Source organism: Vigna unguiculata, chromosome 2, assembly GCF_037176805.1.
Source record: "Vigna unguiculata cultivar grain cowpea cultivar isolate G323 ecotype 2 chromosome 2, ASM3717680v1, whole genome shotgun sequence".
NCBI classification, from domain to species: domain Eukaryota; kingdom Viridiplantae; phylum Streptophyta; class Magnoliopsida; order Fabales; family Fabaceae; genus Vigna; species Vigna unguiculata.
Window position 1 is genome coordinate 33,282,306 of NC_140793.1, and position 13,080 is coordinate 33,295,385.

At 33.1% G+C, this 13,080-nt stretch overlaps 2 protein-coding genes across 2 annotated transcripts; one reads left to right on the forward strand and one right to left on the reverse strand.

The window, feature by feature from the left end:
* Nucleotides 1-231: 231 nt before the first annotated feature.
* Nucleotides 232-2,226, forward strand: LOC114171365 (putative N-acetyltransferase HLS1). The gene is made up of 3 exons (XM_028056449.2): nt 232-765; nt 886-1,058; nt 1,145-2,226. Exons 1-3 carry the CDS (start codon nt 583-585, stop codon nt 2,007-2,009), a joined length of 1,221 nt encoding a protein of 406 aa, XP_027912250.1. The 5' UTR covers nt 232-582; the 3' UTR covers nt 2,010-2,226.
* An 8,406-nt stretch (nt 2,227-10,632) lies between these two features.
* Nucleotides 10,633-12,483, reverse strand: LOC114171878 (O-Glycosyl hydrolases family 17 protein). The gene is made up of 3 exons (XM_028056661.2): nt 12,254-12,483; nt 11,020-12,132; nt 10,633-10,902 (listed from the first exon to the last, which is right to left on the reverse strand). Exons 1-3 carry the CDS (start codon nt 12,300-12,302, stop codon nt 10,871-10,873), a joined length of 1,194 nt encoding a protein of 397 aa, XP_027912462.1. The 5' UTR covers nt 12,303-12,483; the 3' UTR covers nt 10,633-10,870.
* Nucleotides 12,484-13,080: the final 597 nt, after the last annotated feature.

Genomic DNA, 13,080 nt, shown 5'->3' on the forward strand with positions numbered 1-13,080 from the left:
TCCAAATACAGAAGAAAAAAAAGTCTCCCCAATGTAGAAAAAACAAGAGAGCGAAGGGAGAATAGATAAAGACATATTCCAAAATTATTTTAAACTTATATGTATATATAATAATCTAATAACCCGAAATGAAAGCATAAGGAAGTGGTAGATTCTAGAGAGAGAAACTAAAAAATAATCTTGTATTGAAAATGAAAAACTCAAAAGTTCAGTATTTAAAGCCCACAAGAGTTGTACCTGGCAACTGAGGAGGAATAATAGAAGCTGAAATATCTAAATAAACAGCACCCTTCTCTTCTCCTTTTTTTTATTTATTGACTTTCCAAATTCATGCCATGCCTATACAAATCATTTCAGCCTCTGTTTGGGTTCTCAAATTTCGAACCCTTGGTAGTTTAGGTTTTTTGCTTATGGCACAGTGTAACTATTAATCAGTCTTGAAAAAGCTGCTATTTCCTCACTCTCACACTCCTCTATAAAACTCCACCCTTCCCTTGCAATAGTTCTTCGCACTTTCTTCTGCCATCTTTCTCTTCTATCCTATCTCCCACCATCGCAGGAATACCTGTACTTTTTCTTCAGATGGGTGAAGAGTTGAAACCTATGGTGTCTGTGAGAGAGTTCGATCCTGATAGAGACAGAGAGAGAGTAGAAGCTGTTGAAAGGATATGTGAGGTTGGACCCAGTGGCAAGGTTTCTCTCTTCACCGACATGCTGGGTGACCCAATTTGCAGGGTTCGCCATTCGCCTGCTTTTCTCATGCTGGTATACATCAACTAACCAACTTTAATCAATGTATCTACACACTTTTCTCACCAACTCAATGAGAGATAAAGTTTCAACAAGATAATAACATCTTAATGATTTTTTCATGTGGATCAACAGGTGGCGGAGATTGGTGAAGAGGTAGTAGGAATGATAAGAGGATGCATAAAAACGGTGACATGCGGAAAAAGATTATCCAGGAACGGAAAACACAATGCCAATAACGCTAAACATGTTCCAGTGTACACTAAAGTCGCCTACATACTAGGCCTTCGTGTTTCACCTAATCAACGGTAAGAAGAAGTTAGATAGATGGTTATGTTAATCATATATAGATGAAGATGTTGATTAATTATTTGCTTGTGTTGTGATGATGCAGGAGAATGGGAATAGGGTTGAAGCTGGTGCACAGGATGGAGGCGTGGTTTAGGGATAATGGAGCTGAGTATTCCTACATGGCAACGGAAAACGACAATTTAGCTTCCGTTAAACTCTTCACCGACAAATGCGGGTATTCAAAGTTCCGTACCCCGTCCATTCTTGTCAACCCCGTTTTCGCCCACAGAGCAAGGGTGTCCCCCAAGGTCACAATCATAAGCCTTTCCCCTTCCGACGCGGAGGTTCTCTACCGTAGCCGTCTCTCCACGACGGAGTTCTTCCCGCGCGACATTGACTCCGTCCTGAAGAACAAGCTGAGTCTGGGGACGTTTCTGGCGGTCCCCGGCGGGTCCTACAGTGTCGAGACATGGCCCGGGCCAGATCTTTTCCTGTCGGACCCACCCAAGTCGTGGGCCTTGGTGAGCGTGTGGAACTCTAAGGAGGTGTTCACGCTCGAGGTGCGAGGCGCGTCGCGCGTGAAGCGCACGCTCGCGAAGACGACGAGGGTGGTGGACCGGGCCCTGCCGTGGCTGCGTGTACCGTCGATCCCGGATTTGTTCAGGCCGTTCGGGTTTCACTTCATGTACGGGCTTGGAGGGGAAGGCCCAGATGCAGTGAAGATGGTGAAGGCCCTGTGTGGGTTCGCGCACAACCTCGCGATGGAAAAAGGTTGCAGGGTGGTGGCCACGGAAGTGTCGCCAAACGAGCCCTTACGGTCCGGTATACCCCACTGGAAGATGCTGTCGTGTGACGAAGATTTATGGTGTATGAAGCGGTTGGGCGAGGATTACAGTGACGGTTCCGTTGGTGACTGGACCAAATCTCAACCCGGAATGTCCATTTTTGTTGACCCGAGAGAGGTCTAACGAGTCAACGTCCACCTCCACTTTTTGGTTCTCTTGTCTTTTTCTTTCTTTTTCGGTTCCTCCTATCTCTCTCTCTCTCTCTCTCATTTTGTGTATACTTTCTCAAAATATATTATCTAGTTAGGGTAACGAGTTGGAGGTGGAAATGCAGATAGTGAGGTATATGTGATTTTATTGTTGTTTTTGCTATGTTGAAGGAATATCCTTATATCCACCATATCCCCTTCACCTTTTGTTGTTACGAATTTTGTTGTTACTAATTAGCTTTTTCTTAGACGAAAGTGGCTTTTTGGACCCCTTTCCACCCAAACGCAACCTTAGTTTCTGCTCTTTTTTACCTATCCTCTTTAGTAATTTGGACTTTGTTCTTTTATTTGTTTTGTTTTTGATAATATAGTTATTTTACTAAATATAAGTATCAGAATCTATGACTGTGTTACGCTTTTATATCAATAATGGGATATGGCTTTTGAGGGAGGGGGATATGAACTCGTGGGTGAATCCCAATATACTTTTTTGTTTGGGCATGTCTTGTTGCTAATCTTTTCTTAAAGGACCTTTTTTGACGCCAATGTCTTCTGTCCTTTGATAATATGCCCGCAGCTCAGGATCTTATCTTTGCCTAACTTTATTTGATTATTGAGTTCCTCGCATATTTCTTAGATCAATTTTTTTTATGCACACAGATTAGAACAGAACAAAGAATGTGAGATAAGATGATAAGTGTGATATAATAAAACCGGGTTATTTAAAGAATATAAATTTATTTCTTAATGGTAGTACGAGTCAAAAGCTCCCAATTGTGAGCACCCCTAAAATTTATTTAGGCATGATTATATTCGCAGGTAATTACGTTTAGTTGTTCTTTTTTTTTTTTCTTTTCAACTTTTGTTTCTTATTCACTCAATAGCGATGGCTTTTATTCTCCTTCTTCCCATAAAAAAATATTTCTAAACCACCTTATCATTTTTTTTTAACTTCCTTTTTCTCTTATGATTATTTTATTTTATCATAAAAAAATACATAGGTCTTGTACAGAAACATCGTGTAAAATAGATTTTTAAACTGAGAAAACGTCTAAAAAAATGTTAAAAAGACTGAGAGTGAGTATAAAACAGGCTTTAAGATCATTAAATATGTTTTATTGAAACGGTCAATATATTTCACACCGTTTTGTATGCTAATTTTATTAGTATTTATGTTTATAGAATATATTGGTTATAAAGACTTAAAAGATAAAAAAAAGAATTTTGTTTGGTTTTCTTTGTATTATTGTAATTGGTAATGTTTGTGTGGTGATGAAGTAAAGTGTGTAACGCATGAAAGTAATGGGGAGAGGTGAAACAGTGATGGATGAGGAGGTGGCGAATGCAGAATGAAGAGTGTGTGTGGCCTAAGTGATGAGTACTATAAGTTGTTGCAAGTGTGGGACTTGATTTTGTTTGTGAAGCCAAGTGGCATTATCTTTTGTTTGTCCTTGATTTTCCTTCTAATCATAGTATCTTTTTGGGGTTTGCCACCCCCATTCATGATATCCTTCACCCCATCTTTTTCGGGTGATGGACATGGCATTCATTTAGTTAAGACGTGACTCCTCGTTGGAAAGAGATAGCTACAAAATTGTACCTGCGTTTGGGGAAAGGATAACTTAGTCATTTTGCAAGTCAATCGAACTACATGGAGTTGACCACATACCTAGCATTACCTAATTCCTTCAAAAGTAGCCTAGTGCTATAAACTTTTTTTTTTCTCACATCGATTGCTCTTATCCTTCGCTCACTCTTTGTCGTCTTTCGCCTTTCATTTATGTCAAAAAATTAAATTTATATAATATGAAATACGCGAGTCAATCTAACACATCACGAATTTAGTTTTGGATTAGGTTAGGATAATTTTTTTTTACAATTTTTAATTCGCTCCCCTTAGAATTCGTTAAACTCGTAATGAGTCAGATTGATTTACTAACCTGTAAATAAAAGAAGTGCTTTTATTATGTTAAATTTTTCATTTGGGTCGAATTATGTTTTTTCTTTAGTTAATACATTGATATTTTTTTATTTATTTTGGTTTATAGAAAGTGTTTTTATTATGTTAAATTTTGTATTTGGGTCGAATTACATTTTGATTTTATTGAAATTTATTTAGATTTTAATTGTAATTATAATTTTTTTTTTTGAGATTGAAGAAAACAAAAAATGTATTTCTTTTAATTAAGTGAGTAAGTGAACCAACTCAGTTAATCCACTAGCCTGTAATGGATCAGGTCAGACCGGACTGAGCTGGATTATCCATTTTAACAGTATATTTTTAGTCTTTAATTTTTTTTTTTGTTTTTCAAATTTAAATACAACTTTTTCATCCTGTGTTTTACGAACTATAAAAATTGTAGGTTCTCCTTTATTTTATTATGTTGAATTAGAGCAATAAAAAATATGTTGTCTTGTTGACTCGATGGAGTAGCATGTTGGATTAAAAAATCTGTTTTAAAAAAAAAAAGTATTGAATCAATTTCATCTGATCCACATCCAACGGATTAAACACGTTAAAGGGCAATTGAAAACAAAATGAAAACCACTGCTTTTATTTTATCATGTGTTTACTTTTATAAAATACGTAACAAAAATAAACATATTAATAAATCAGGTTATACTAAAATAGAAGTTGGAGATCACTTGTAATAAATAAGAAGGTCAATTTATAATATAGAAATAATTATCACCTTACAAATTACCTTTGAGAAATATGATATTAGAATTTATATTAACGACAGTTTTTTAATATATCGCGTTATTAATTATTGGACCACTATTAAATAATTTACGAATATTTAGTTTTACACATAAGATACATATAATGGAAGTAACTTTCACTTTATAAGCGACAATTTTGCAAAAATAAATTTATTTTAAACCCACTTTCCAATAAAAAAATTAGATGAAATTATCAATTTATTTTCTATCCTTAAACCATTAAATCAATGACAACTAAGTAATTGTATTCTTTTTATTAGACATGTTTTAAAATTTTTCATTGCCATGCATTAAAAGAGTTCAAACATATTTTGTTATTGTTATGTACATGAATATGTTAATATACCCTTAGACTGAATATTTTAGTTTTTAGAATAAAATTCTAACTGGACCACTTGATCCAAATTCATTATAAGAAAAAAGAGTATTTATATACATTTTATTGCCAAAAATTCTTTTATATCAATTTTTTTATCGTAAACTCCACATTTTATATGCACTCCCATTTTCTCTATTCAACTTTCCAGTTATTAGTTGGAACTTGCTGGCAAAAAATAAATAATTAGAATTGATAGTGATTCTCAATTTTTTTTTCATATTATGATATTTCCATCGTTGAATTCAAGAGAAGAGTCATGCATTTTTGTTTCTTTGAGAAAAACTTTATTATCTTATGTATCATACTCTCTCTTTTTTTTTTTTCTAACACAAACAGTTGAGTGTAATGTTCAATAAAAAGTTAAAAAAATATATAAAATAATTATATAGAATAGGAGAATTGTCAACTTACCATAATCCTTAGTATAAATAAACATAAATAGGGTTGTAAATTGTAATCTATCTTTCAAATTGGGTTTATGATGATTCGTGCATCTAATTGTTTATGTGATCATATTCACGTTTTCAAACATAATCACACTTGTCCATTTCTGAAGAATCCACGATACTTTCAATGAATGTAGCACGCGGAAACACCCTAGAACCTAGGGTCAAGAATTTTAGTGTGAACATTCATAGGAGTAAAATATTGTTAACAATAAAAAATAGTGAGAAAAAGAAAACACATTCAAGTTCAACAAAAAATATTTACATAATTGAGAAGTTAGTTGCGTTCGTTTACCTTATGATTATTTAATGACTCAAAATAAACATAGTACTAAACTAAGTAGAGTTTGCTTAACTTTCACACCTCATGTTTTGTTTTAAATAATACATTTATCCACAATTGAATAGTTTCCAGTCACATTTCTTCTCTTATGCAATATATAAAACGGTTAAACAAGCATGAATTGGTCTCAACTTAACTTAACTCTTGTATCACAATTTTCCCAAAATAAACTTTTGAAATTCAAAGCACGTACGTTTTCCAATGTTGTTGTGTTGTAGAAAAATGAATATGTTTTGATCATTTTACGGTGAGTGGTAATTGTAAAATAGAAGAAATATACTATTAGTAAAAATCTATCATTAATCTATTACTCAATTATTTGTGACATTCGCAATTAAAAAACATAAACATTAGGTACTCCCGCCACTGAATGCATCCAAAGTATTCAATTTTTAAATTGTCAAGTGATAGATAGATTCAAAGGCCTACCCGTAATTGTAATTATCTGAAACATTAAAATAAGAAGAAAAAAAAATAACAATGATATAAAAATAAGAAGGAAGGAGAAACATGCACGAGTGAAGTGAAGTGAAGTGATCACGGATCAGTGTCTTTCCGCGTCTTAAGCCCAAAAGAATAAAATTAATGATTTGACTAACTAATCTCCTAAACAAATTAGTCTTGAATAATTAGGTCAATAAAACGACCTTAAGTTTGTTTAATTATATTCTGAAAGCAATAAACTACGTAAACTATTATTGGTATTAGTCAATTATGTGAATAGAAGTGGTAGGCAGGGTTGGAACATGCCAAGTTTTGCCTAATGGACACTAATTAAACATAATTTAGGTGTAGAAGCTCGTTTCTCGAGTCATAATTTTGTATTTTAGAGCTTCATGAGACAGACAATAGATACTTCTATGGATCAGGTCAAAGACACAAAGAGACACACAAAAAAGTGGTTGCCAGTTTGCCATGAAAAGACGTAGAAGATTGAAACGTTTTTCTTTTCCACCATAGAATTTAAAAGAGCTCCATTATAAGCTACTCACTGTGCCTGTTTTCCATGTTCTTTTCCACCATGTCTTAGTTTAATTGACCAATTCACTGGTTTGGGTTTAAGCACAAAATGACAAAATGGTTAGTTATAAAGTTGAAGTCAATGTTGGACGGTATTATTTTTTCTATAGCCTCAGTACTTAACATTTCTCATTTGTGCTTTATATATAAAATACACCATTCACACACACTACTACATAATATATGATATCAACATGATTTTAGATAAAACTGATGGAAGTACTGTACTAAACAATTCATAATATATAATATATAAAAGTAGTGCAAATTACATCTTACACGTCAATTTTATAAGATTGAGTTACTCATAGTCCACTTCTTAATATTGTATCAAAAACAAAATTTTGAAAATATCCTAACGAAGTTTGTTGTTTGTTTAATTTATTGTTCCATCGTTATCGAACTGTTATCTAATTATTTGTCTACTCTCATATTTGAAACGTATATGTCTCTAAATGAGATGATGTGTTAAAAGTTTTACATCAACTAAAAACAAGATTAATTCATAGTATATAAGTGGGTGTAATTCTCATTTTACAAACAAGGTTTATAAGGTTGAGTTAGACTCAAAATACACATCTTAACAAAATACAAACAAAATATTGATATTTTCGAGGATCAATAACATAATACAAACATAATGTATTTTGAATTTTGTATAATTATTGACAAAATAAATTCGTTCATCAAATATTAGTGGTTATTATGACAATTTATAGGTTTGATTGAACAAAACATGTATGATCGTTGCTACAAAGGTAAACTTTTTATACTTTTGGCCGTTAATTTTTTGTAGATTCGTAACAAGTCAAGAACAAGTGTGAAACTTATCTGTTAATTGGCACTACGTATCATTTGCGAAGTGGGAAGTGGTTATATTTTTATTTTTTCATGTCTAAATTAAGGAGAGATTAGACAAAGGTGGAAACTGCTGTCGGGTGATAATGTTACAGTTATGAACTAATTTATATTATATTTTTAGAAAGCCCCGTGTTTTTAATGAGATTCCCTAAAAAATATTTGTTTGACACCACATGAACAGATAGGGAATCAAAGAGGGGGAAAATTTATATTTAATTTGATTGATAAACTGCACGCTCCTCTTACGGTAAAATATATTTCATTAGACAATACATAAAATTTGGGAAGAAAAAAACGAGGCATGTAAATAAAAAGGAAAAAAGGCTTGTTAATAGGAGGCATAAAGTGCCAAATCAAACTGTTCATGTAGTTTTAGAAAAGGAAAAAAGAAATATTCCTACAAAATTTTACAACTTAGCTTATTATTTTTAATATAGCATAAATATTCTTATGTCACACAAAAATGTTTTTTTTTTAACTCAAAACAAAGAAAAAAAAGAGAAAAGAACACCATTATTCTCTTTTTCTATTTCTATATTTTTAGCCTATTTTAAATGAACAAAATATTCTACTTCTCCTGATTGTATTATCTGTTGTTTCAACATATCCAGAAAAAAAAAATAACAATTAATGTCAGTCCAGAGAGAATAGTATTCTATTTGTCCTAATTTCTAACGAAGTTTCTCTTATTCAAGATGAACCAGAGTGCATAGTACTAAAATTGAAAATGAGTACTAAGTTAACGAATAGAGCTATTTGGACGCAAAATTATTGTGATGGGGTTGAAAGAAGGAACTAGGCCTGTCTGTAACAACATAAAGGACCAACATGATCTTTTGATCGGGCTTTACTAGGTCTAATTAAGTTAAGGAGGGGTTCTTCCTACACCCCATTATTTTCTTCTTGCACCTCAAAATTTTGCATTGATTCCCATTTTGCCCCTCCTAATTATATATTTAAGTAAATGAATAAAACTATGTCTTCTTCCTTTTCCTTACCCTTCTTTCTACAAAATTCGAGCAACATTTTGTGCACCGGATTGTCCATTCCGGTTTAACTTACCAGATCCGAGAATCAATGCTTTGGAGATGCAGGAAAAAGCCCTTTATCTGCTACCTAGATGCAAGAAAAGGCCCGCAGATAAAATGACATACAAGCCCATTTTAACTTTAAAAAGAAAAGGGAATCTTTTTGTACTTCTGTCATATATTCTCATACCTACTGTAATCTTTTTTTCTAACCCGAACTACCCTTATTATGAAATGCACCCCCTTCATTTGTTATTGTGAAACCTCATTATTATTGTGAAAAATATATCTTTTTGTTATTAAGCGTTGGAAAGAGGTATAAAAATTGAGAGGTGTATACGAAAAAACATTGTTAGTCTAAATTGATCTTGATCTTATCTATAACAATATATAAAGGGGATTTTCCTTTTTTGTGTCCACTTTTTAAAATACCGATTTTACTCTTTAAATTTAATAATTTATTAAATTTTTAAAAATTGACCATTATTTTTATAAACTTTTTATAAAATTAGATGTTTCTGTTTGTTCTCTTCTTCTCTATTTATCAATGGTTATTCTTTTATCTGTTATAATATATTTTACTTTACTTTTAATAAATATAATTTTAATTTATATATTAACTTAATAACATTATAATATTATCACCTACTAATATAATATTACACATATTTAAAAAATTATATACACAGGCGGTACAAGCTAGTATACGCTAGTTATTAAGAAAGAGAATTAAAGGAGCAGGTTCAGGTTCTTACGTTTTACCCGAAATTACACTTTCTTTCACCTATTCATCTGCAAAACCTTTTAGATCTCTTCAAATACTTGTTTATGAAGAAGTGCGCTGAATACACTGTGGCTGACCGTTGCTCCTTTTTCATCCTTCTGTAACCCATCCATTAATGCTTTTTAGGCAGAAGCATTTTCTTGAATTTTGTTTCACCTTCTTTCAGAAAACACCAAAATATAAAACAAACGGTAAAAAGCTGTGTAGCAGGTGGCCCATTAAACCAAAAAAGTTGAGAGGACAACACTCAACACTGCCCCACATCTTTTAAATCACTCATCAAAACTGTATAATTAAACATTTTAACCTTTCAGTAAAATTGAAAAATCCTTCCATAAATGATAGCTACCCAAAATTCATAAATGCCTTATAACAATTAATTTTTTTAAAAATAAAATATTTTGCTAGAGAGAAATATTTCAAATTAAGGACTAAAATCTCTCACAAATATCAAACTACCTTACCATGTCAAGGTCATAGTATAAAACTCAAATCAATCTAACCTGACTCCAATAGAATATTTACGCTTATTATCAGTTTATAAGGAAAAATGGACATCTGAGTACAGAACTACCCAATATTTCAGTCCAAATTACTCCAAAACAATGCTGGCAAACCTCAATTTTGTTAATGTGCCAGAAGATTATCGTAGTTCAGGCTTGGATTTTTGAGGAAAAAAACATTTTAGATCACAAAAGGAAAGACATTTCAGACATACAGAGCGAGAAAAAAACATGTTAGATCAAAAAGGAAAAGACACTTCGGAGAAACAGAGCAAGGATGTTTCAATTCAGGAAGGTAATGAACAATGACTGGATTCAAAACGACAAATTGTGATCCTGTTTTGAAAACTAACCATTCAAGATGTTCAAATTCCATAGCCAAATTCCTAATCGTGATCTAAATGGTATGCAAGAAACAAAAATGTGTTGGTTCATCTGATAAAAATTATATTCTTACAGTTAAAATAACAAGAGACAATTCTAGTAGAAAAGTGGAGGAAAAATAGACATAATCAGAAAAGTAATTCAGAATAGAACTACAACTTAGTTACTACATATATCCATAAAACCATGGTAAAACAAACAACATGACAATTATGCTGGAAAGTATCTAAGTTAGTCCTTGTTCTATTTCCCAATATAGAAGCCGAGTAGGTCCATACATTATACATAAACAGATTGCAAGACATAAAATCCTCAACACTAACTGCAAAAAAAAGAAGGTCGCCAGCACCACTTTGATTTCACTTAGCTAAGAATAAACCGACAATGAAGGAAACCTGCAAAACAATACCACTTTTTAGCAATGAAGGGAACAAGACAAAAGAAAACAATGGCACCAACCAAGCTAAAACAGATTTGAGAAAACAAAGACATTATGGACAATGCATGTTTACTTGGGTCAGCATTGATCAACATGGCAGTGCCGCCAAAGTTGCATGTTCCACCATTTCTCTTGTGCTTCTGCCAGTAACTGTTGAAAGCATAGGAGGCGTGAGCAACCACAGTGTCAGGATAATAGCAGTTTCCCTGTGGCGTAATCTCCATGCAATCAGCACCACCCTCTCCACAAGCGTAGTCCATAGCCTGTTGCAGGGTATCTTCAGGAACACTAGGCTTAGCCACACACCACACCTTCTGAACAGGGAAAATTTGGGGATAAGGTGAGCCATTGTGTAGTGGATCACAGGGAGGGAGTGTGAAACCATGAGGTGAACTAGCTGGAACACTAAATGGTGGCTCCTCAGGGGAAAAAGCAGGAGAAAGTATTGGTGGGGGTGAAGAAACTACTTGTGCTAAAGGAGGAAAAGGTACATTGGAAGAAGCCATTGGTGGCTTGGCTATTTCTGGTGTTGGAGCTGGCCTTTCTGGTAAAGAGCCTATTGGGCTAAAATCAACAACTGAAAGCTTTCTACTTGCTGTGTTTTTCCTCCCTTTTGTAACAATGGCAATGACATTTATGTTGGTGAGGTAGAAAAATCCAAGCTTTTTCAAGGACTCAAAGTGAGAAGACACCAAGCTCAAACTTTTATCAGAGAAATGGGAGAAGCCATGATGTGGGATCACAGAGTATGTGGAGTTTACCTCTTGGAGAAACTGTAAGAGGGGTTTCACCATTTTCAAATCATTGGTAGAATAAACTTTGTTTAAGCAGTCCAGAGTAAAAGCAACAGAAACTTTTATGTCTTTCTCCAAACCCCACCTCTTGAGTGAGTGGTAGACATTTTTCAGGGAAGACAGAACCTCGGAGAGGTGGTTGTGTTGGTGGTGTTCGTGGCAGAAAGCAGTGGTTCCCACAACTACGGTGGTGATATTTGAGGCAGGGTAGTGTGCAAGAACGTTGTGTCTGAGCCATCTTTCAGCCAATAGAACACTGAAAGACACCTCTTTGAGGTCTTCACCACTCACTGAAACAGCCAAGGGAAGCTCATCGGCTTGTGATGAGGCTTGTAAAATGTCATCACTCGTCTCACATAGGTTGAGGAACTCAATGGATTCTTGACCAGTTACTGCAAATTTGAACCAACTATTAGATTGAGAGGAAAGAAAAAAAGAAGAAAAACCCACATTACAAAACATTCAAAGTTGAGAACTTTATGATAAGAGAATGGTGAGGTTTTTTTTACTCACCAGTAAGACCCAGAAAAGAAAGAAAGAAAATAGGAAATAGCCACCCCATTTTCTTCAGAGCTTTTGTTTGAAACACACTTTCTAAACAACCTCGAACTTGCTGGGAAGTTCTTGGCTCATGCACTTCTTATGTTGGAAATGTGACTTTTTAAAGAGTGCAGAAGGAACCCACCCAACTCAGATGTTTATGAGTTTCTCTTTCTCCACACTGCCTACATTTGCAGTTCCACATCGAAAGCTTGAACCATTTGGGGGGAAATAAAATAGAAGTTAATACTCGTCCTGTAATAGTACAAAGAAAATAAATAAATACACATAACTTTCTTATTTTTAACTAATTCTTACCAAGACAAATATGAAAAAATAATGAGTTTAACATAACTTTGTATTATAAGTATATAAGATTTAGGAATTAATGATCATGCAATAATGAGAATTAAAGAAGAAGTGACAAAGTGGATATATATATATATATATATATATATATATATATATATATATTTTTACAATAAGAAATACACAAAGGTAATAAAATAGCGAAAGACTTCACTTAAAATATAATGTTAAAATAAGTTTTTACATCGTTTCCCGTAAACTATTACGCTAATAATATTCCAAGTATTTTTAAATAGCATTCACACTATATAAAAAAAATACTTACCTTTTAAATACTTTTAATGAAACAATATTAATATTTTTTATTAACTAACATTTTTGTTAAAATTTTAATATATAAAGATAAAATAAAATTTTAAAATATAAAGTTAAAGAAATTAATTGCTATATGTTAACAATGCCAACAAAATTACACCATTAAAATTATCATA